Source organism: Myotis davidii, unplaced genomic scaffold (assembly GCF_000327345.1).
Source record: "Myotis davidii unplaced genomic scaffold, ASM32734v1 scaffold59, whole genome shotgun sequence".
Lineage (NCBI taxonomy): Eukaryota > Metazoa > Chordata > Mammalia > Chiroptera > Vespertilionidae > Myotis > Myotis davidii.
The window spans coordinates 8631277-8652649 of record NW_006293001.1 but is presented as its reverse complement, the minus strand read 5'-3'; the positions used below and the strand labels follow the sequence as shown (position 1 = coordinate 8652649).

The following is a 21373-nucleotide window of genomic DNA, read 5'->3' as shown; positions in this document are numbered from 1 at the left end:
AATTGTGCTGCTATGAACATAGGGGTGCATATCTCCTTTCTGATTGGTGGTTCTGGTTTCTTGGGATATATTCCTAGAAGTGGGATCACAGGGTCAAATGGGAGTTCCGTTTTCAGTTTTTTGAGGAAACTCCATACTGTCTTCCATAGTGGCTGCACCAGTCTGCATTCCCACCAGCAGTGCACAAGAGGAATCACTTCATTCTAACAGCACTGATATTACCACAGATTTTCTCTAGCTCAGACAAACCAGAGGGAAGACAGTCTGAATTATAAAGTATTTTCGAAGGAATGCAGTATGAAACAAATAATGAAGTTGCCAACACATTACCAAGTAATGATTTATGATTTGTGAATTAGTTGTATAAATGGGAACTTTCACATAGTTTCTTAGGTAGTTTAACTATTTCTTAGATATTTTTGTTTTTACTACTAAGTTTTTCTAGGTTATCCCAAATTAGTGTGTCTCAGATTTTTGAGACTTAGCATATAAAAAGCTGTTTTAATGGTTTCTTTTAAATTTCAATGTAGAGTCAAATCATGGTATGGATGTGATATGGAGCAGAATTAGATATTGACTCTAATGAATTTATTCTTTCAGTGTTTTTTGGTTGAATATCTGCTAAGATATATATGTTAAGTATTTGTCTGTAAAGTCTAGTCAGAGTAATTATAGAAAGTAAGAGATAATAAAGCAAGGTGGTTAGTTAGAAGGGCCTTAGAAATGATACAGATAAAATTCTATGAAGGCTCAGAGAATAGAAATTCCTTCTGCTCAGAGGGTTCAAAGAAAACTTAGTGGAATATAAATTGACAGACCTACAGTCTACAAAGGCTGGAAACCTATAATGTACAGTGTTTGCAATTGCCTACTTTTTGTGTTACATGGATTTTAAACTTGTACAAAAATTGTCAGTGAAGTAGTCATTTTTTTGAATAATGGTATTTTTTTGAATAATGGTATTTTTTTGAATAATGGTATTTTGGACCATAAAAAGTAGGTTTCTGTCAGTTCTACTCAATCAGAAAAGAAGTGCTTAAATCTATGGATAAAAAGAAAAGTTAAATAAAATGGTTACATGCTTTATAGGTGTGCACCCCACCCAGACATTCTTAGTCACTGATTTTCCTATGTCACATTGAAACATAGACTTCTGTGATCATCTGAGGTTACAGTTCCAGGTACTAATGACTTGCTGTTGCCCTTCTAGGTTCCTGGGGGTTTGTGGGTAGGAGGGCTTACCCCTGTGAAATAGGGAGACAGTTCTTATCTCTCAAGAATTACTTGATGAACTGTGGAAACTTTGCAAAGAATTAAGGGCTGTCACCTTTTGCTTAATGTGTGCTGGTTTAATCGGATACAGCTTATTTGAGGAATAATTATGACATCCAAATGTATTATTGAACACATGAAATTCCAAGTAACCATAGCTAATTAAGTACAATTGAAATGCTCTGGTGATTCTTTAATAAAGAGACAGTTGTATTTTATGATTTATTCTGTAATTGAATGAACATAAGAAATGCAGGAAATAGAATGTTCTTTTGACTGAGGGAATTTATCTTCTATTCGAGAGCTGTGCATCATGTTCTTTGTTGTCAGATCAACGAACCAGACACATAAAGGTTTCTATTTACCACAATGTTGGAGGGTACGCTGTGTATCATTTTTACATTTTAATATTTATTTTAGTCGTTATTATAAACCTATCATTGATCCAAAACCATTTCCTATAGGGATTATATAAAAGGAGTTATTAATTGCATTCACAAGCCTATCTTCCCCATGCTTTTCTTTTAGCAACCAGGCCTCCCGGTATGTGCCACCAAGATGAATTTCAGTGCCAATCAGATGGTCTCTGCATTCCAGGGATCTGGGAGTGTGATGGGCATCCAGACTGCATCCATGGATCTGATGAGCACAATGGCTGTGTGCTCAAGACCTGCTCTCCATCCCATTTTCTTTGTGCCAATGGAAACTGCATCCACAAAGAGTGGGTCTGTGATGGGGACAATGACTGCAGGGATATGAGTGACGAGAAGGACTGCCCTACTCAAGCCTTTCACTGTCCCAATTGGCAATGGCAGTGCCCTGGCCATAGCATCTGCGTGAATCTGACTGCAGTATGTGATGGCGTCCCTGACTGCCCCAATGGGACAGATGAATCCCCACTTTGCAGTAAGTTCCCTGACCACAGTTTACTGGCCATCAGTTCATTCTGACCGGCAGCCTGCTGTGCATCACCATTGTCATAATCACCATGTAGCTTTTGAGGAAGGGATTTCAGTTCCTCTCTGAGTTCAAATCTGTGTAGGGATAAGCATCATGATTCAAATAAATCATCACTGGATAATATTTCTCATTAAATCCTCTGCATTTGGTTCTGTGTTTGTACTTCTTTTTATGTAATCATTAAAAAAATAAGTCTAACTGAGGCCATTAGATTCTCTAATTAAATTTGGTTCTATTGGTAATGGACTCAAAAGTTTCTAACTTTAATATTTTCTAATTTCAATCAGAACTTGTCACAAAACAAATGAAGTCCAGGGATTTGTGTTTGCTGTGATTAGAATTCTGTGATTGGCATGTAATCCTAATTACTGTCCTTTCTTTCTTCCCTCTTTAATCAATGCTCACTCTCAGATGAACCTCAGCCAGGTACGATTGCAAAGTATTTTTTCTTTTTATGATTTTATATGTGTTGTGTTTGTGCTGAAAATGTTCTAATCAATTTGACTTACTTCCCCTTCTAGTGCATGTTTTGTACCATCACTCTTGTAATAAGTTACATGGAAATAGAGGGCATTTGCATTTCCAGGCATGTGAGCTATGTTTGGGTGGCTTCAGGCATTGCTGTTTTGGCCCTGAAACTAAAGAATGATGTTTGTGGACCTGTGCTCTCTAGTGTTCCAACTGCCTTTCCCCTTCCATTTATTCACTTCCATAAACCTTCCAGCCCTTGCTCATAATGTCAGTCTTATCTTCTATTTCTATATGGGTAGAAGAATAACAGAAAGCAAATGAGAAGTAAGTTAGGTGTATTTGCATGCTTGATCAATGATGGTTGTGTTTCTTGATGTCACCAATATTTCCTCAAGTTTCTCACATTGGACTAAATGGAATTATAATAGAGGGGTGTAGCGAAGAAAATGGTCCAAGTCCAATGGATGTGAAGAATAGTAAATCCTTAGGTCTATCAGAGCAGACACTGACTAGCCTGTGGAGTTCATGCAAGTGAGTGCTGCTCTCAGCTCTTACCTAGGTATTATGCTGAAGATAGCCTTAGACTATATGACAAATATTTGCAGTAGGGTGAACCAAAGAAGCAAAGATTCCTCACTTTTCCCCTTTCTTATTCTCTTTCTTTATTCTAGACCAGGAGAGCTGCTCAAATTTAAATGCTGGTTGTACTCACCAGTGTGTTCAAGGGCCCTTTGGGGCTCAATGTCTATGTCCATTGGGATACCTGCTTGCTAATGATTCTAAGACCTGTGAAGACATAGATGAATGTGATAATCCAGGCTTTTGTAGCCAGCATTGTTATAATACAAGAGGTTCTTTCCGGTGCTGGTGTGATAAAGAATACATGTTAGACACTGATGGGAAGACTTGCAAAGTTACAGGTAATGACTGAACTTGAAAGTGAACTAACTCTAGTTAACAACATACCCCAAAGCTTAAGATCAAATGTGTTATATAGATATTTGGAAATGTTGATTAGGAGTCAAATGATGGATCTTGTACTTTGGAAAATGGAGGTCAAAACATATACAGTAGAAGATGCTTTTTAAAATTATTTAGAATAATATCAAAATGTTTTTTACATTATTTAAATATCTTTATATAATGAGCATAATGCATTCAATTTGCCCAATATTAGTTCAATTTCTATTATGTGAAAGTGATTACACTATATATTAGGATATTAATTCAGCTGCTTTAAATGACCAAATAAAGGAGGGCTAAAACAAAGTAGAGGGGATATTGTGAGATAATTAGACGCCTCTGACACAGCTGAATGCCTTTGGAAAAATTATTTGACATGATTCCTGCTTTCAAGAAGCCTATAATTTAGGAAAGAAGATAAGCAAAGTATAAAAGTAACTAGAAATAGGAAGAATGCAAGTATAGTTTACTCCATATTGATATTTAGACAATATAATTAAAGGAAGAAAAATATATCAGAAAAAGCTTATTTTAAATACTCATGAAAATCAGCTAAGTATTTAGGCAAGGCATGGAATGATTAAAAAAATTTTTATAGAGATTTTTGTTTTTCGCCATTACTATAGTTTGGAATTACATCTTCCTCTGTTACCAAAAGCATTTCATCAAATATTTGAGATGCTTTAGCTTTGTTTTCTTCCAGAATCAGTGACATTTTTGCATTTTCTTCTTCGACAGCATCTGAAAGTCTTCTGTTACTTGTGGCAAGTCAGAACCAAATTATTGCTGACAATATCACCTCCCAGGTCCACAATATCTATGCACTTATCGAGGGTGGTTCTCACATTGTAGCTGTTGATTTTGATTCTGTCAGTGGTCGTGTCTTTTGGTCTGATGGAACTCAGGGCAAAATCTGGAGTGCATTTCAAAATGGAACAGACAGAAAACTAGTAAGTACATTTCTACTGACCTTTGGCCTAATTCCACTGTCGTGGTTCTCTTTGCTATTACTCTCCAGTGAGAGAAGATCCTACTGTGTACTAGGTAGCTCTCATATTTGCCTTTGGGTGGTATTGTACCCAAGAGGCCTGGACATTCACAACTCCAAATCTATGCATGTTTTAGATAAGGAAGTGGTCTCTGAAGGCAGATCCATTATTTTGAATTCCAGGTCACGTGATGTAGAGACTTCACAAAATCTATGAGGTTCCCTTTGCAATTTTTTTTCTCGTGTATGAGAGCAGAAGGAAGCGCCAGGGGAGTTAAGAGGTTGCTTTTCATAGTTTTAATTTAATTATGTTGTTCAGTCTATCTCCCAGTTTGTTTCTTGACCTTTGATAGATATGCTTCCTCTGCCCCTCAGAACTTTATTTTATAATCATTAGCACTTAATCAAGATGTTACTTTTGGTACCTTGGCATTATAAATTTTCATAGGATTGCCAGTTTAGAGAATGGATAGAGCTTTTGTTAATTGGAAACACTTTGAAACCAAAATGAAACTACACACTAGTCCAATCAATTCTACAAAATCTTGTATGTTTTTCCTATAAAAATGTAGTGTTGATTAGTAGTTATCTATAAGGGATGACAAAATTTTATAATGCTCACAAGCAACTTAGATGCCGTATTCCAGATTTTCATGTTATCACCCATTCCCTTTAGAATTCACTCTTTATTCAATTTTGTCTTTAGGTACTTGACAGTGGCACCACCATGACTGAAAGCCTTGTGGTAGATTGGGTGGGTCGCAATCTTTACTGGACAAACTATGCTCTGCAAACAATTGAAGTCTCTAAACTGGATGGTAGCCACAGGACTGTGCTGATTAGTGAAAATGTAACAATGCCGAGGGGACTAGCATTAGATCCCAGACTTAGGTAAGACTTTTTTTTCCCAATGATCTTGCCCTGACATGATTATCATGAAGGAATAATAATAGGAGGATGATGTCACTGATATGCATATTATACAATTTAAAATGACCTGTTGTTTAAACTTCTCTATAGAAGTGGTAGGCATCCAACTGGTTGTTGCTATCATTTCTTTATCTTTAATAGTGTTTGCCATAAAGTACACAAGGGCAATTGATTGTTCACTTTCAGATTGCATTGATTTATTAGCTTGGCAATACAATTGTTGACATGATTGTTGTAGAATTATATAATTAAATTTCTAATGAATGTATACAGTAATATGCCGTAGATGGGCCAGCTTGCTATAACTTTGATACCTCATGGTTTCATTAAAAAAAAAAATAATAAAAGCCAGATTTTTCTGCTTTGGTTTCATGCTATTTCCTAGAGTTCCCTTTAATGTAATACAAGGGAGAAAATTTTTTCCTGTTGTTCCTAAAGGGAAGAAAAAGATATTCTCCCACATGCTTAGAAACCTCTGCAGGCCTCCTCTCTTGAATTTGCTTAGATTCTCTTAGATTCTTGTCTGCAGGGTGACGAGTTGGGCAAATTATGTTCAGTGTGATACAGACTTCTAGATATTGCAGAGATTCAACTCCAGTGAAATTTATGATGAATCTCTGATGAGAAATAAATTGACCCTCTTAAACATGACAGGGTAGAAAGTCAAGGACAGATGGATTTTTCTAGATCCAATATTTTTGGATTGTACAGAAACATGAATTGACATTGAGACATTTCAGAGTTATAATGTACTGCATGTTTTATGAACATTATAGAAAACACCTAGGTGACTTATGGTTGCATCATATTTAGTTTTCCTTTGCAATGCTCAGAGGAAAGAGTAAGCTCTGTGCATATATTCTGAACTGGAAATGAGTTATTTTAAGTAGAGGGTGTATATGATGCCCTTTACTTGAGAGGACAGTTATTTTTCTGTGTTGAAATATGTTCTGTCCTATTGGTAACTAGTTTCTTTTCACAGTGAACATCTGATGTTCTGGTCTGACTGGGGCCATCACCCTCGTATTGAGCGAGCCAGCATGGACGGCAGTTCACGCACTGTTATTGTCCAAGACAAGATTTTATGGCCCAATGGCTTAACTATTGACTACCCCAACAGACTGCTCTACTTCTTGGATGCCTATCTTGATTACTTAGATTTTTGTGACTATGATGGACAACATCGGAGGCAGGTGATAGCCAGTGATTTGGTAAGTTGGTAGTGAGGAAAAAACCCGGAAACTATAATAGTGACTTGAGTGGAAAGCAGACAGAATAACAAGAATATGAAGAACTTAATTTTTGTGTTACAGACATTGCATGCTCAATCCAGGGAATATTAACAGGAATAAGGGCCAATCCATCTTTTTTTTTTTTTTTTTTTTACTAACTGAAAATACGTATTTTTATTTTAGTTCATGGTCAGATTGCTCGTGTAATTTAGTTGATTTGTAGGTGCTAATCTGTTGCTTCTGTACCTTTAAAAAGTGTTAAACAAATAGTAACAATTTAATTATATTTACATTCTCAATTAATCATAGCCTGTTATGTGCTTTGTATTTTTATTTAGGAAATTCTGTGGATTTTATTCTCACAAGTTATGGTAAAATACAGAAAATGTATTTTTTTTCCCAAAGAACTATTAATGACTTCTATTTAAGATTGTCATTATTTACAGTCTTGTGACTTGAAGAGACCCGGGAGGGCCTCTCCACCTTCAGAAAATATGCATCTAAGCTGTATCAGATTTATGTACACCTGTGAGTGGCAGAACAAGACAGTGGGAACTGCACTGGAGAAGGAGAGATGATAATGGGGTGGTGGGGACCCCAGACCTGGCACTTCACTTTCTGTGCTTCAGTTTTGCTTTCGTTTGTAAATGGGTGCCCAGTGTAATTACCAGAGTAAAAATGAGGACTAAATGACACATGCATGAGAAAGGATTATGAGTGGTATAATGGGAGATAGGTCAAGCAGTATAATTTTGGTCTGTCTCTTGAACAGTGACTTCCCTGTGTTTTTATTAAATAACTAGAGGCCCGATGCACAAAATTCATGCAAGGGTAGGCATTTGCAGCCCCGGTTGCTGGGGCCCTCGTGGCCGTGGCCCTGGCTGCCTTTTGGCCCTGCCCCCTGCCTACACCCACTTTGTCCTGGCACTGCCTGCTTCTGCTTCTGGTTCCCTGGTTCCCCAAAGCCCCTGATCGACCACCCCTCAAAGGGTGGCCTGGGCCTCCCTCTGCAGGGCAATCGTGGGGCAATGGTGGGCCCCCGACGAATCACATCGCACGCGCCTTGGCTGGCCTGGTGCCAGTGCGTGTCTTAGCGTGGTCGTCTGGACGGTCGTTCTGCTGTTTGGTTGATTTGCATATTACGCTTTTATTACTATAGGTTACATGCTAAAGGAAACCATCTATTTAGCATCCTTTTCTACTTTGTTTCTCTTGGTTTTTATTTCTGGGGGAGATCTCATTGTTCTCTTCTGCCTCGCAGATTCTGCGGCATCCCTATGCCCTGACCGTCTTTGAAGATTCCGTGTACTGGACTGACCGAGCAACTGAGCAGGTCACTCAAGCCAACAAGTGGCATGGAGGGCAACATTCCATTGTCATCTATAATGTGCACCAGCCTCTTGGGATTGTTGCGGTTCATCCTGCAAAACAGCCGAATGGTAAATGAGAGACAATTGAGAGAGACAGAGAAACACTCTGCCTGAAAATAGCTTGGAAAACACTTATTCTGGAAATGGAAAATGCAATGAATTTTCCTTTCCACTTTACCAACGACCCTTGTCCTAACATTTCCATTACTTTTATTTACCATTACTTCCTGGAGTGCCTGGTGTAGGTGGAGAGGTGATTTAAAACTCAAATCTTGTATGTAACAGCAGCAGGTCTAAATTGTATCATTTTATTTAGCAATTGGCTACTGCTTCTGTGAATTTTCTGAGTCTCAATTTCCTCCGCTGACAAATACAGCATAGACCAGATACACAGTCCCTTTTATCACTACCACCTATTTTTAGGACTTCTTTATTATGGCACCATTGCCCTGTAGGTGCTCTGCTGTGGCTACCCCATCTTCCTGGAGTGCCTGGTGTAGGTGGAGAGGTGATTTAAAAATTTGACTTTGGTAGTGTGAGGAGGAATAAGTCACTCTTCTCTCCTCATAACTCTGCAGTGGATTCTCATCACATTCAGAATCTGGCCCCTGCTATCTCCCTGGTCTCTTCTCCCACTTACTTACTCTTGTCACATTGGATTTCATTGCATTTCATTGTGTCCTGAAGCATACCAGGCAACTTCCCACCTCTGAACTTTTTGCAGAGTTTATGCCTGCCTTAGGCCCACCTGCCTCCCAGGGATCGTATCTTTAAGTCATTGTATCTTTTTCTTTTCTTTTTTAATATCTTTATTGGTTTCAGAGAGGAAGGGAGAAAGAGAGAGAGAGAGAGAGAGAGAGAGAGAGAGAGAGAGAGAGACATCAATGATGAGAGAAATCTTTGATTGGTTGCTTCCTGCACACCCACACTGGGAATTGAGTCCACAACCTGACCTGGAATCAAACGGTGACCTCCTGGTTCATAGATCAATGCTCAACCATTGAGCCATGCTGGTCGGGCCCTACCTCTGAACTTTTGCACCAGCTCTTCCCCCTGCCTGGAATATCTCTTCTCTAGATTTCCGCATCAGTTGCTCCTTCATGTCATTTAGGATTCTGTTAAATGCTCCTGCTGGCTCTCAATCACCCTATCTAAAATAACCTTCCCTTCTCATAGTTATTTTGCTGTTTATCCTCATATTCTGAAATCACACAATTTATTTATTTATATTTTTAACTTAAAAAATATATATTTATTGATTGATTTTTAGAGAGAGGGAGAGGGATAGAGAGATAGAAACATCAATGAGAGAGAAATGTCATTGATCGGCTGCTTCCTTCATGCCTCCTACTGGGGATGAAGCTTGAAACCTGGGCATGTGCCCTGAGCAGGAATCGAACTGTGATCTCTTGGTTCCTAGGTCGATGCTCAAGCACTGAACCACACTGGTTTGGCACTCAGAATTGTTTATTTATTTATTTATTTATTATGAATTTATTGGTGTGACATTGCTTAATAAAATTATACAGATTTCAGGTGTATAATTCTCTAATATATCATCTGCATATTGTATTGTGTGTTCACCCCAAGTCAAGTTTCCTTCCGTCACCATTTATTCTCCTTTTACTCTCTCCTACCTCCTGAAATCATACAATTTATGAGTTTAGTTCTGCCTCCTTTGCTAGAATATCCGTCCCATGTTTACAGTATTCCCAGTGTGTGGGTATATAGTGAAGGCTTAACATTTTGGAGCGAATGAATGGATGAATAGATCTGACAAGGTATGTGATAAGAACATGTAAGGTCTGGAGAACATCCTGTGAGCTTGGGATACACACAGGATCACTCTTGTCAAGGAGCAGAGACACACAAAGATGTCATCATTAGAAAAATAAAAGATTGTTATGTAATCAAATTTGGTCAACAGTGCGTAATTGTAAAGGTCACATAGGGACACACACCTTGATTTCATTTAATGTGAAAAGGTCTCTTTTAGGTCAGGCCAGGAGACAATAATACTTAGCATCATATTTCCATACTAAGCTCAGGATTACTCAGTGGCTATTAGTTCATAATCCGGTATTGACAGGATTGATCTGTAACCTTGGGCAAGTCACTCCTCCGTCTTTGCCTCTTATGAGTTTTATGATGAAAGCTGGGTGTTAGGGAAGGCCAAAGGAGTCAAGGAAAATACCCAGACTTACAGAGGTAACTTCGTGTACTTGTGTCTTCAAATACTAGGGGCCTCTGGGGGACAATAATGGTGTGACAGAGCACGTTTGAAAATAAACCGAAGGACTTGTATGCATGCATATAAGCATAACCAATAGACATAAGACACTGGGGGGTAGGGGAGGCCAGGGGATTGTCAAGGGTGGGGAAAAAAAAGGACACATATGTAATACCCTTTGTAATACTTTAAGCAATAAAAAAAAACAAAAACAAAAAATAAAAATAAAAATGTACTTCTTTAAATTGAGATATAATTTGACATATAATAGTTTTAGCTGTACAACAAGATTTGAAATATGTATATCTTGTGAAATGATTATGACAATAAGTTAGTGAACATCCATCAGCACACACAGTTACAAAAACATTTTTGTGATGAAACTTTTAAGATCTACTCTCAGCATGTTCAAATATGCAGTACAGTATTGTTAACTATAGTCATCGTGCCGTGTATTACATCCTCAAAATTAATGTGCCTTATCACTGGAAGCTAATACTTTTGACCACCTTCACCATTTCACTCACCCCCACCCTCTGATTCTGGAAACCACCGATCTGTTTTCTCTGAGTTCATTTTTATTTTACATGTAAGTGAGATTATATAGTGTATATCTTTTCTGATATATATCATATTTCACTTAGCATAATGCCATCAAGGTCCATTCATGTTGTTGCAAATGGCAGGATTTCCTTTCTTTATGGCTGAATGATATTCCACTGTGTATGTGTATATATAAATATGTCACATTTTCTTTGCCCATTCATTCTGTACACTTCTATGTGGGATTTTTCCATTCAGCAATGGTTACTTCTCTTTCTATTGCAGATGTAAATTCCTGTGCCTCTGCCCCCTGCAGCCACCTATGTCTGCTTTCCTCAAAGAGGCCACAGCTTTACTCCTGTGCTTGTCCCTCTGGATGGAGTCTCTCTCATGATTCTGTGACTTGCCTGAGAGGTACAGTATGCCCTTTAAGTGTGCCCGGACGGTGGCCTTGCCGTCGTCTGTGCAATTCAGTGTAAGCTGTAAACCACTTGCTGATGGAGTGTGTGCTGCATTCCCTTTGATTCAGCAGTATCTGGGGAGTGTATGTGTATGGGGCGACTTAATTGAGTACTCAGTTGTTATAGTTTCTGAATATAAAGCTAATATTATGTGTGCATGTGATTCAACAGTCCTAGCCTCACATTTTCTCTTACCTGGTTACAGTTAGACAAGCTATGGTAATTGAAAGTTCCAAATTCTGCACTTAAGTCAAAATTCTTCTTTTTTTAAAAAAATGTCTTGTCTTTTTCTTCTTTTTTTATTGAATTAATTGCGGTAACACTGGTTAACAAAATTATGCAGGTTTCCGGTGCACAATTCCACAACACATCATCTGTATATTGTATTGTGTGTTCACCACCCCAAGTCAAGTCTGTGTCCATACCTATTTATCCTCCCTGTGCCCCCTCCATTGTCCATCTCCCCAGCTATTACTTTGCCACTGTCTATGTCCATGAGTTTTCTCTTTTTTTCTCAATCCCCTCACTCCTCCACACAACCCCCAACCCCTATCCCCAACAGCTGTCAGCCTGCTCTCTATCTATATGTCAGTCTCTGTTTTGCTTGTTTAGTTCATTAATTCTACCTATGAGTGAAATTATATGGTACTTGTCTTGACATTACTGTATGGCTTCATTTTTCAGGATCTTGATCTCATTTTTATTCTCATAGCCAATAGCCAATCATGAGTGTTGTAGCTTAGGTCTTCCCACTCCAGTTTCAATACCTTTACTATTATTATCTGAAACTCTAAAAATATGCATCCACTGTATGAAATATTTTAAGTGATTATTTGAGCAATTTAATCTTTATCTAATCCTAGATATTTTACTGGGTTGATTGAAGAATATGTGAAGGGTTATATTAAGTACTTTAGGGAGTAAGAAAGAAAGGAAAAGATGTAGTCAATCTACAAAAGAGATTTCTTCTGGAATTTTCACTTGATCTATTTAAAAGATACATTTTTATTGATTTCAGAGAGGCAAGGAGAAGGAGAGAGAAATAGAAACATCAATGATAAGAATCATTGATTGGCTGCCTTCTGTACGCCCCCTACTGGGGATGGAGCCCACAAACTGGGCACGTGCACTTGACTGGAACGGAATCCAGGACCCTTCAGTTCGCAGGCCAACACTCTGTCCACTGAGCCAAACCAGCTAGGCTAGGGTTATAATAAATTATTTTAAAAAATCATTCGCCTTTGCTTAAAAATCTAAAGAGTTATAAATTCAAGTTTCTTTCATTTCTCAGTGAAGAGGAGTGAATGTGTTTTGCTACTCATAAAAATGGCTGTACATAAGTTCAAACTGAATGTTTAATGATAAAAAATTCCTAAAGTAAGAGAAACTAGAGTCCTAATCTAGAGGTAGATTTAGTTTTCAAATGGAAAATACATGCTGAGTCTAGGAAATTTATGGTGTTTACAGATTATGCAGATGTAGGCTTATTCCATGTAATATTTTACAATGATACTTTCCTGATGAAAGATTTTAATTATTGGTAATGCTTACAAAGGGATTGGCATTTGCAATTTTTCTTCAGACTTATTATGAAGCTAATCTTTGCTGACATTGTTTAATTTAGTGTGTCCTCATTGTCTTTCAGCAGAAGATTAAACTGGGCTATAGACATTTTGGATACAAAGCATTCTTTCACCACAGATTCTTGAACTGTGCATTGGGGATTGGTGTAATCAGTATTACTATATGATGGTGATTGATAAATGTCAACTCTACATAGTACCTTTGGTTGTTTCACAAAAATTCCATGGGCTGAGTTTAGTGAGGTGGAAATTTTTCAGTTTCCCAAATGGTTTCTCTGTACCAGTTGGATAACAAAGTGTCAATGTGTGTTGAAAGTTACACATTTTTTCAACAAGAAGCTTAGAGAACTTGTTAACAATTGTAGATGAAAACATTTTACTTGACCTACATATTCAATAGCCTTTACAATAGTATTTACTCTGTGTCTGGCATATCTTTGGAAATGCTTATGTGATAAGGTTAAGGGAAAAAGCAGATGGCCCTGGCCAGCAAGCTCAGTGGTTAGAGTGTCAGCCTGCAAACCAACTGACCTTGGGTTAGATTCCTGGTCAAGGGCATGTACCTAGGTTGCAGGCTCCTCCCTGGCCGGGGCCCAGGTCAGGGCTCATGCAGGAGGCAACCAATTGAAGTGTCCCTCTCACACTGATGTTTCTCTCTGTCTTTCCCTCTTTCTTCCAAGCTCTCTAAAAATCAGTGGAAACATATCCTCAGGTGAGGATAAAAAAGAAAGAAAGAAAGAAAGGTCATATCCTATGAAAGACACATCTTGAAAATGCCTAAAGAAAGTTGTCATTTTTTCGTGGTGAAGGGACTGGAGTCCATGTTGATGAAAACACCTTGGCAGCTGGCAGTGGCAGGAGCAGCAGGGTGATGGGAGTGGTGCCTTCCCCTGATCAGCCTGCAGAGGGAGGCCAGACGTGGCTTAGGCTCACAGGGAGCATGCCTAAGCCGTCAGTTAGTAGGACATCCCCTGAGGGCTCCTGGACTGTGAGAGGGGGCAGGCTGGGCTGAGGGACACCCCCCGTCCCGCTCCCCCCTCTTCGCCCCCCGCCAGTGCATGAATTTTGTGCTTTGAGCCTCTAGTGATAAAACAAAACCCACTCTTAAATTTCATTCATTTAGATTTTCTTTTTTTCAATAAGGGGACTATAGCTAGGATAAGATTATCTTTGAAAAAGTACTTCATTGTATTAAGGAGACTAAGTGAACTGATAGTTTGAGTAAAATATTATGAGGATGTTTAAGTTTCAATGTACAGATACTTTTTGAGAGATACTGTTTATGTATTCACCTATGCACCCACACATTTATTTATTTATGTGATCATTCATTTAGTTACAAATATTTATTAGGCAATTATTATATACCAGGCTCTGGGGACATAATAGTGAGTAAATCAGACATAGTCACTGCCGTTTGGGATATAATATATATTGTGCATTATATTTATTGCTGCAATGCTGCAATTATATTTTATTTCATAAAATGGTAACAATCCACTGCCTTTCATTACTCTAAGTGTCTGGGAAGAGTGGGATATAATTTTGACTGATACTCTGCTATTTTCACAGATGATCAACCTTTCTTAATAACTGTAAGACGCAGTGTAATTTTTGGAATCTCCCTTAATCCTGAGGTGAAGAGCAATGATGCTATGGTTCCTATATCAGGGATACAGAACGGTTATGATGTTGAATTTGATGATACAGAGGAATTCATCTATTGGGTTGAGAATCCAGTAAGTTTTGAATACCATTCAAAATCTGTAACTTGTTCTCACAGAGCCTGCACTGATACCTCCTTATAGGCAAACGTTTGCTGGGTGGATAAAAGGTCAATGATCCAGTAACACTAAATTACCACTAAATTATTTTTTTGATTCAGTGAGGGATATAAATGGGAAGTTGTCCTGGAGCAAAGATCAGAAAACACTTTAGCTTTAGAATAATAAACACACTTAAGCTATTGGGCATTTTTTATTCATGCAGCAAGTACTTATTAAGTGCTTACTGTTTGCCCTGCACTGAACTAGCTGGTTCCAATTGCAGAATACATGCCTAGAAGCAGCAGTCACAAAGATTGTTCTTAAGGAGCTTTAAGCTTGTAGAAGATATTAGACTAACAACAATGATCACAACTCAAGACAAAAAGCAGGAGCTCCCTAGGGATTCCAGGAAAGCATTTGTTGTGACTGCTGGAGCCTTCATTCAAATCTTTGCCTCGAGGATAAAAAGAAAACTTCTCCAGTCGCTTTCCCATTGTGCCCCCTCCTCACCCTTTAGGGTGGGGAAGGGGCAAAGAGAATACAAATGAGGAGAGAGAGAGAAGATTATGTGTTTGCTATTCTCCCCACTATGCAAAACATATTTCTGCCTCCTGATTCTCACCTGTGATTTGGTTTATTTTTATGACTCTGGCCCGTGGTAATTAACAAATAAATCTCGGTAGCCAGTATCAGAGATAGTCTGAATGGTGAGCCTTGTGTATTCCCGTGACACACTTAAAAATCAGTGTTTTCAAAGTGTGGCGGCATTAGCATTGTACACAGTGAGGCCATCCAATGGTGCTGAACCTTGGCCTCTTCTGCAAGTCTGAGGAGTTTAAAGAGACATAGCAGCTGGCAGTAGCCGCAGTGAAGGAAGTGTTTTCATGGAGAAGATGTGGCCTTGAAACAGCTCACTTCTCCATGTCTTTCTTTCTAGGGTGAAATTCACAGAGTGAAGACAGATGGCACCAACAGGACTGTGTTTGTTCCTCTGTCTAGTTTGGGCGCTTCTATGAGCCTGGCCTTAGACTGGATATCAAGAAACCTTTATTACACCAATCCTGGAACTCAGTCAATTGAGGTAATGATTCCATAATACTCTGTACACAAGAGTGTTTCTGATTCATGTAAAATCTATTCTCAGGAAATACTTTCATGGAATTTTGAAATTATTTTTAAGCAGAAACAAAAGCGAATAAATATTTGTATCAAAGCTAAGGAAGAAAACCAACTTAAAAATAAGTTTTTGAAACTTTTTACTGACCTATTTTGTTTCCTCCTAAATATCAATGCTAATTTGTTCCTGTTAGGAGGATTTGAGATATTTTTGTAAAAACAGTAAGTAAAAATGATGTAAGAATTCAGCATAAAAGAAAGATTATAATAGCCGGGAATTTTCACTATCTCTTCTCATCAAATCTTCAATGCTATTTTAGTAGTAAGCCTAATTTATAGGTTACCTCTGTTCTAAGATGAAAATCTTTCTATGGCTCCAATATAGTTTTTCTAACAGTGAAACAGAAAGTAGGAACTTGATTCTGATTTCTTTGATACTCTCCTCTCTGCGATAACTGTTCTTTTTTACTCTAGTTCCCAGAAGAAATTCTAGATGGGGTGTAGGTATGAAATCACATGAAGTAGATCAGAAGTAACTTGACTAGCATTGATTTTCTCCACTCTGGGACAAAGTTGAAACGTGTGTGTGTGTGTGGGGGGGTGGGGTCGGGGTCGGGGTTATTAATTTATAATAATTTTGAAAGTGAAAATTCCTAAAGCAAAGGGAGGTCCTTGTGAGAGGGCCAATTAGCAGGGCTGAGTAAAGTGACAGTCACTGCGCTGGATTAGGCACCAGCTAGTAAGAATGTTCTCTTTGGAACATTCAGAAAGAGAAATACTACAGATGAGGAAGGCATACAGCAACCAAGTGGCTAATTTCCAGCAGACAGGAAGAGCTCACGTCAGCCAGTGCTTTACAATTTACAAAGGGCTTCCACAAACATCATCTCATTTAATCTTCACTACATTCCCAAGCGCAGGCAAGTGTAGTAACCATTTACATTGAGTGGGACATTTGTAATATGCACAAACATTAATCCCCCAGAATTAAACGGGGTAGAATCATCAACTCTTAACATGAGGGGCAACTTGGAGGCTCATCTGTTTCAAGCCCTTCATTGTTTGTTTTTCCCCCACAAATATATTTTTATTGATTTCAGAAAGGAAGGGAGAGAGAGAGAAACATCAGTGATGAGAGAGAATCATTGATTGGCTGCCTCCTGCACACCCCCTACTGGGGATTGAGCTCACCACCAGGGCATGTGCCCTTGACTGGAATCGAACCCAGAACCCTTCAGGCCACAGGCTGACACTCTATCCACTGTGCCAAACCAGCAAGGGCAAGCCCTTTGTTTTAAAAATAACAATCTGAGTCCATAGACGTTAAGAATTTGGCTTAACTCAGAAGTGTTCTAACTTTGCCCTGTTACAAATCACAACTCCAGCAATTGGCCCCATTTTAACTCCCTTTGTCAGTGACAGAAGATATTTGTTCATAATGTCAACTGAAAATATCACCTGCCATCAAAACATGGGCAAAATTTACAGCCCAAGAACCTTAATATGGAACTTACATCTCTCTAGACTCCACTCAGTGCAAAGCTGTCTGAATTCCAAATGACAATCTGCTCTTGTTCTATCTCTTGGTCTCTTGCCTTGTTAATGGGGGCCTTCCCTTTTAGACTGAGAGTTTAGCAGGAAATGTGTCTTCTCTATCAGTGTTAGGTAGGATGAGAGGTACCAGTTGACATCCGTATGGGTAAGGCTGCTTTATCCATATAAACCTGAAGTTTGTAATTGTTCCCCAATGCAGTGAGGTACTGAGAAAAGATCATTTGCTCTGGAATCCAAAGGCCTTGCTTTGAGTCTGGCTTGCTTGCCCATTCATTCAGCAAACACAAGTAAATGATGTCTATGGATCAGTCCCATAGTTAGTTCTGGACATTCAAAGATAAACAAAACATTTTTTTCCTGCTTTTGAATAATTTACACATCTGAGTGCCAGACACATAAGTACTTTTGCTGCAGTGTGATAAGTACTGTATGGTACCAGCAGTGAATATAAAGTGTTGTGTGGTTGGGGGCAGAGGTTATTGTTGAGTCTTAAAGGATGACCAATATTTATTTCTGTCAAATGAAGAAGTAGGGAAGAGGCAGCCAAGATAGAGAAAAACACTCTATTCAAAACCCTGAGATATGAAGATGCATTTTGTGACTGGGGAGAGCAGTGTGTTTCCTCACAGGCTGTTTGACTTTGGGAAAATTACTTATCTTCTCTGAGCCTCTCTTTCCTTACCTGTAAAATGGGGTCAGTAGCTCAATAAGGAAATGTACTTCATGACAATAAGGTGGCCTATGAAGCCAGTGCCCTAATTCCCTCAAGTCACAAATATATTTAGAATATCCATAAAGACCCCTGACAATAATGATTCAAAGGTAAATTGCCTTTCTAGTCTTTTTATTGTTTTTATCCTTTGGTGATATCTACTGTGACTCTTCCAGGAGAAAGTTAGCTTGCTTAAGAAAACAAGAATAGTGTTCATTGTTTACCTGTACAATATCCGTTCCAGCACAAGAGTAATTCAGGTTCAATTCTCATTTCAGGATAAAAGAGAAACATTTGAGAAACTGTTTTCCACTAGGGGTAGCTGTGAGCCCATTCACTAACAGCAATTTTTTAGCTGGAAAGTGAAGCTGACAGAATGGCTTGACATATTCCAAAAAACAAGGAAGGAAATTCCCTTTGAAATAAAGAGATCTGTAGGCCTAGGAAAAGGAGAGAAATTATAGTAGAAAGAGGCAAATTGAAAAGAGAAAAATTATCTTAGTCCAAGTAGGAGAAAAAGAAAGTTATCAGAGAAGAGAAAATTTTAGAGAGAACTGTGAAAGAGAGAGAGAAGTGTGTGTGTGTGTGTGTATGGGGGTGGGGTGGGGGGAGAAAGAGAGAGAGAAATACATGTAGCAACAGAGAGAAAAACATAAACACAGATACACAAATAATTATTTGCACTGAAAAACAATTTTATAGGAACACCTTCATGCAAATCAACAGACATTTTCTAATTTACTACTTGTTTCTCCCCTCAGACCATCTCAGGTGCATATTAAAATAGCCTTGCTTCTAGAAAAACTGCTTCTAGTCCAGCAATCCATATTTCTCTGTGATGTCAGAGTTCTTTAGCATTGTGATTATTACATAATAGCAATAATAATTAAAAATAGATAGCATTGGGAAAGACACTAAATCTTTTAGGCCTCTTTTTCTATAATATGGGCATAATGTTATCTACCTCATAGGATTAGCCCATTAAGTGGACCAATATGAAAACAGGAAACATTTATTAAACACACTTGTGCCAGTTACCACGTGTGTGTTACCTCATTGTCCTGTGAGCTCTATGTACAAGGTGCCATTGTCATCCACATTGAAATGACAAAGAAACTAAGTTTAGATAAATTTACTTGTCTCAGGTCATACAGTCAGAGCTGGCAGGGCAGGGATTTGAACTCCTGTATTTTAACTCAGACTGTTAACTTGGAACAGAATTCACTTTAAGTCTGCGTGAATTCACACTGTGTTTGTGGTGATGGGCTACTGGGTGCTCTGGTCTGGTTACTGGGATGCATGAGAGCTGTGGGATTCCCATTTGTCTTTCAGAATTTCCTTTTTCTAAAGGCAGTTTTTGTAGTTTCTTTCTTTCCCCCCCATTTGAGTCTGTCTTTTCTTTATATACATTTCCCTTCCTGAAATTTAGGTGAATTGAAAATAGGAATTTGAGAGGTGATTTTTCTTTTCTTGCTCTCATTTTCTATTGCGAGGATTTTCTTTGAGCCCAGAAATGCAATTAGGAATTACTGAACCTCCTCCATAACCTCCATTTGTCCCTAATCATGCTTTGGAATTCGTTGTGTCTTAAGTTCTCCTTCATCTCAGCTTTCTTTTTTTCCCCTTATGAAATCCAGTTCTAACAAGTGGCTCTATGCTATAGGTTTTGACACTCCGGGGAGATGTCAGATACAGAAAAACATTGATTACCAATGATGGGACAGCTCTTGGAGTTGGTTTTCCAGTTGGCATAACTGTTGATCCTGCTAACGGGTGAGTGTTAATAAACAGCGCATGCCTTTTATATAGCACCATTCTTGTAAAGGTTATGATCTGATAAAATGGAAGATTTCAGACCTAGGACATTTTCTGATGTCATATGCTAATATTTGAATAATATAGATTTCAGTGAGGAAGAGAAATAGCTCTGTGGTATATTTAATGTGAAGGATATAATATATATTTTGTTCTTTGTTCACGCACATTGGACTGAAGATTAACTCCAAATAAGTAAGAATTTCAGGGATTTAAAAATAGAATTATAAGAATGAGCAATACATTCTGATTGTGTGAATGTGGAAAACTTTAAGGGGTTAGATAACACTTGAAAAAGACCTTTTAGGAAGAGAAGGCTTCTAAGTAGGTGGAGAATGGGTTGCAACTGGGGAGTGGTACTTGAAGCCAACTGAGCATTGAAGGTGCAGAAGTGTGGGGGTGGTATTTATAGTCCTTGTGCAAAGAGCTGGAGCTAGAGGCTTAGAGCAGGGGGCAGTTCACCAGATGGGAGATACAGCAGATAAAGGCTTTTGGGGACAAATCTTGGAGAGCTTTCATGTCATGTTGAGGAGTTGCACTTGATTCTTTAGAGAAATAAGAAGCCAGCAGGGAATTTGGAGGAAGGAAGTGATGGAACCAAGTCTGTATTTCAGAAAGATTGGTCAGGATTGGAGTGGAAGAGGACAGGGGCAGGGAGAACAGGATAAGATGAAATTAGTGATATGGACTTGAGTCCTCTGGTCTCTTTGATTAGTTATTTCATTTTATGCTGTATTATAAACTAGAATAATAAATTATAAATAAGAGCATTGACTTTTTTAAAAAAACACTTAAAACATCCCACATGTATTTTGATTTTCTGCTTGACAGCAGATTCTCAGGCCTGGAAGGGAACTGAAGAAGTAATTTGTATTAGCTTTCTGCTTCAAGTAAGGATGATGTGCAAATCAATCTCAATTTTAAAGGCTACTAAAAGCAAAAATTCTATTCTATGATTGCTGACTTGCCCTAGTTTTCAGTTATCCTTTCTAGAAGGACACCTTAGATTTAAAGTTCTACTTTTGAAACTCAAACACATGTATTTTTCATTCATCAAACATTTTTATTCATCAAACTCCCATTATTGGGTGGTCTGTTATGTAAGATCAGTTAACTATTGAAACAAACTCCAAAATGTATAATGGCTCAAAGAAAATAGAAGTTTATTTGTCTTTCATTTGGGCAGTGGAGTGTGGGTAGAAAGTGGGAGAAGCTCTATTCCAGTGGTTCTCAACCTTCCTAATGCCGCGACCCTTTAATACAGTTCCTCATGTTGTGGTGACCCCCCAATTTCATTGTTACAAATTGAACATAATTAAAGCATAGTGATAAATCACAAAAACAATATGTAATTATGTATGTGTTTTCCGATGGTCTTAGGTGACCCCTGTGAAAGGGTCGTTCGAC

General features: G+C 38.3%; 1 protein-coding gene across 1 annotated transcript in view; it reads left to right on the top strand.

The window, feature by feature from the left end:
• Window positions 1-21373, top strand: part of LRP2 (LDL receptor related protein 2) — a gene marked incomplete at its 5' end in the record, with an annotated part of 158131 nt that overhangs the window by 56614 nt on the left and 80144 nt on the right. The window contains 10 exons of the mRNA XM_015565782.1: window positions 1801-2178; window positions 3375-3623; window positions 4405-4616; window positions 5361-5545; window positions 6567-6795; window positions 8078-8255; window positions 11245-11373; window positions 14576-14742; window positions 15707-15850; window positions 19815-19924. Of these exons, the coding sequence (XP_015421268.1) occupies window positions 1801-2178; window positions 3375-3623; window positions 4405-4616; window positions 5361-5545; window positions 6567-6795; window positions 8078-8255; window positions 11245-11373; window positions 14576-14742; window positions 15707-15850; window positions 19815-19924 (1981 nt within the window). The remainder of the gene's footprint in view (window positions 1-1800; window positions 2179-3374; window positions 3624-4404; window positions 4617-5360; window positions 5546-6566; window positions 6796-8077; window positions 8256-11244; window positions 11374-14575; window positions 14743-15706; window positions 15851-19814; window positions 19925-21373) is intronic.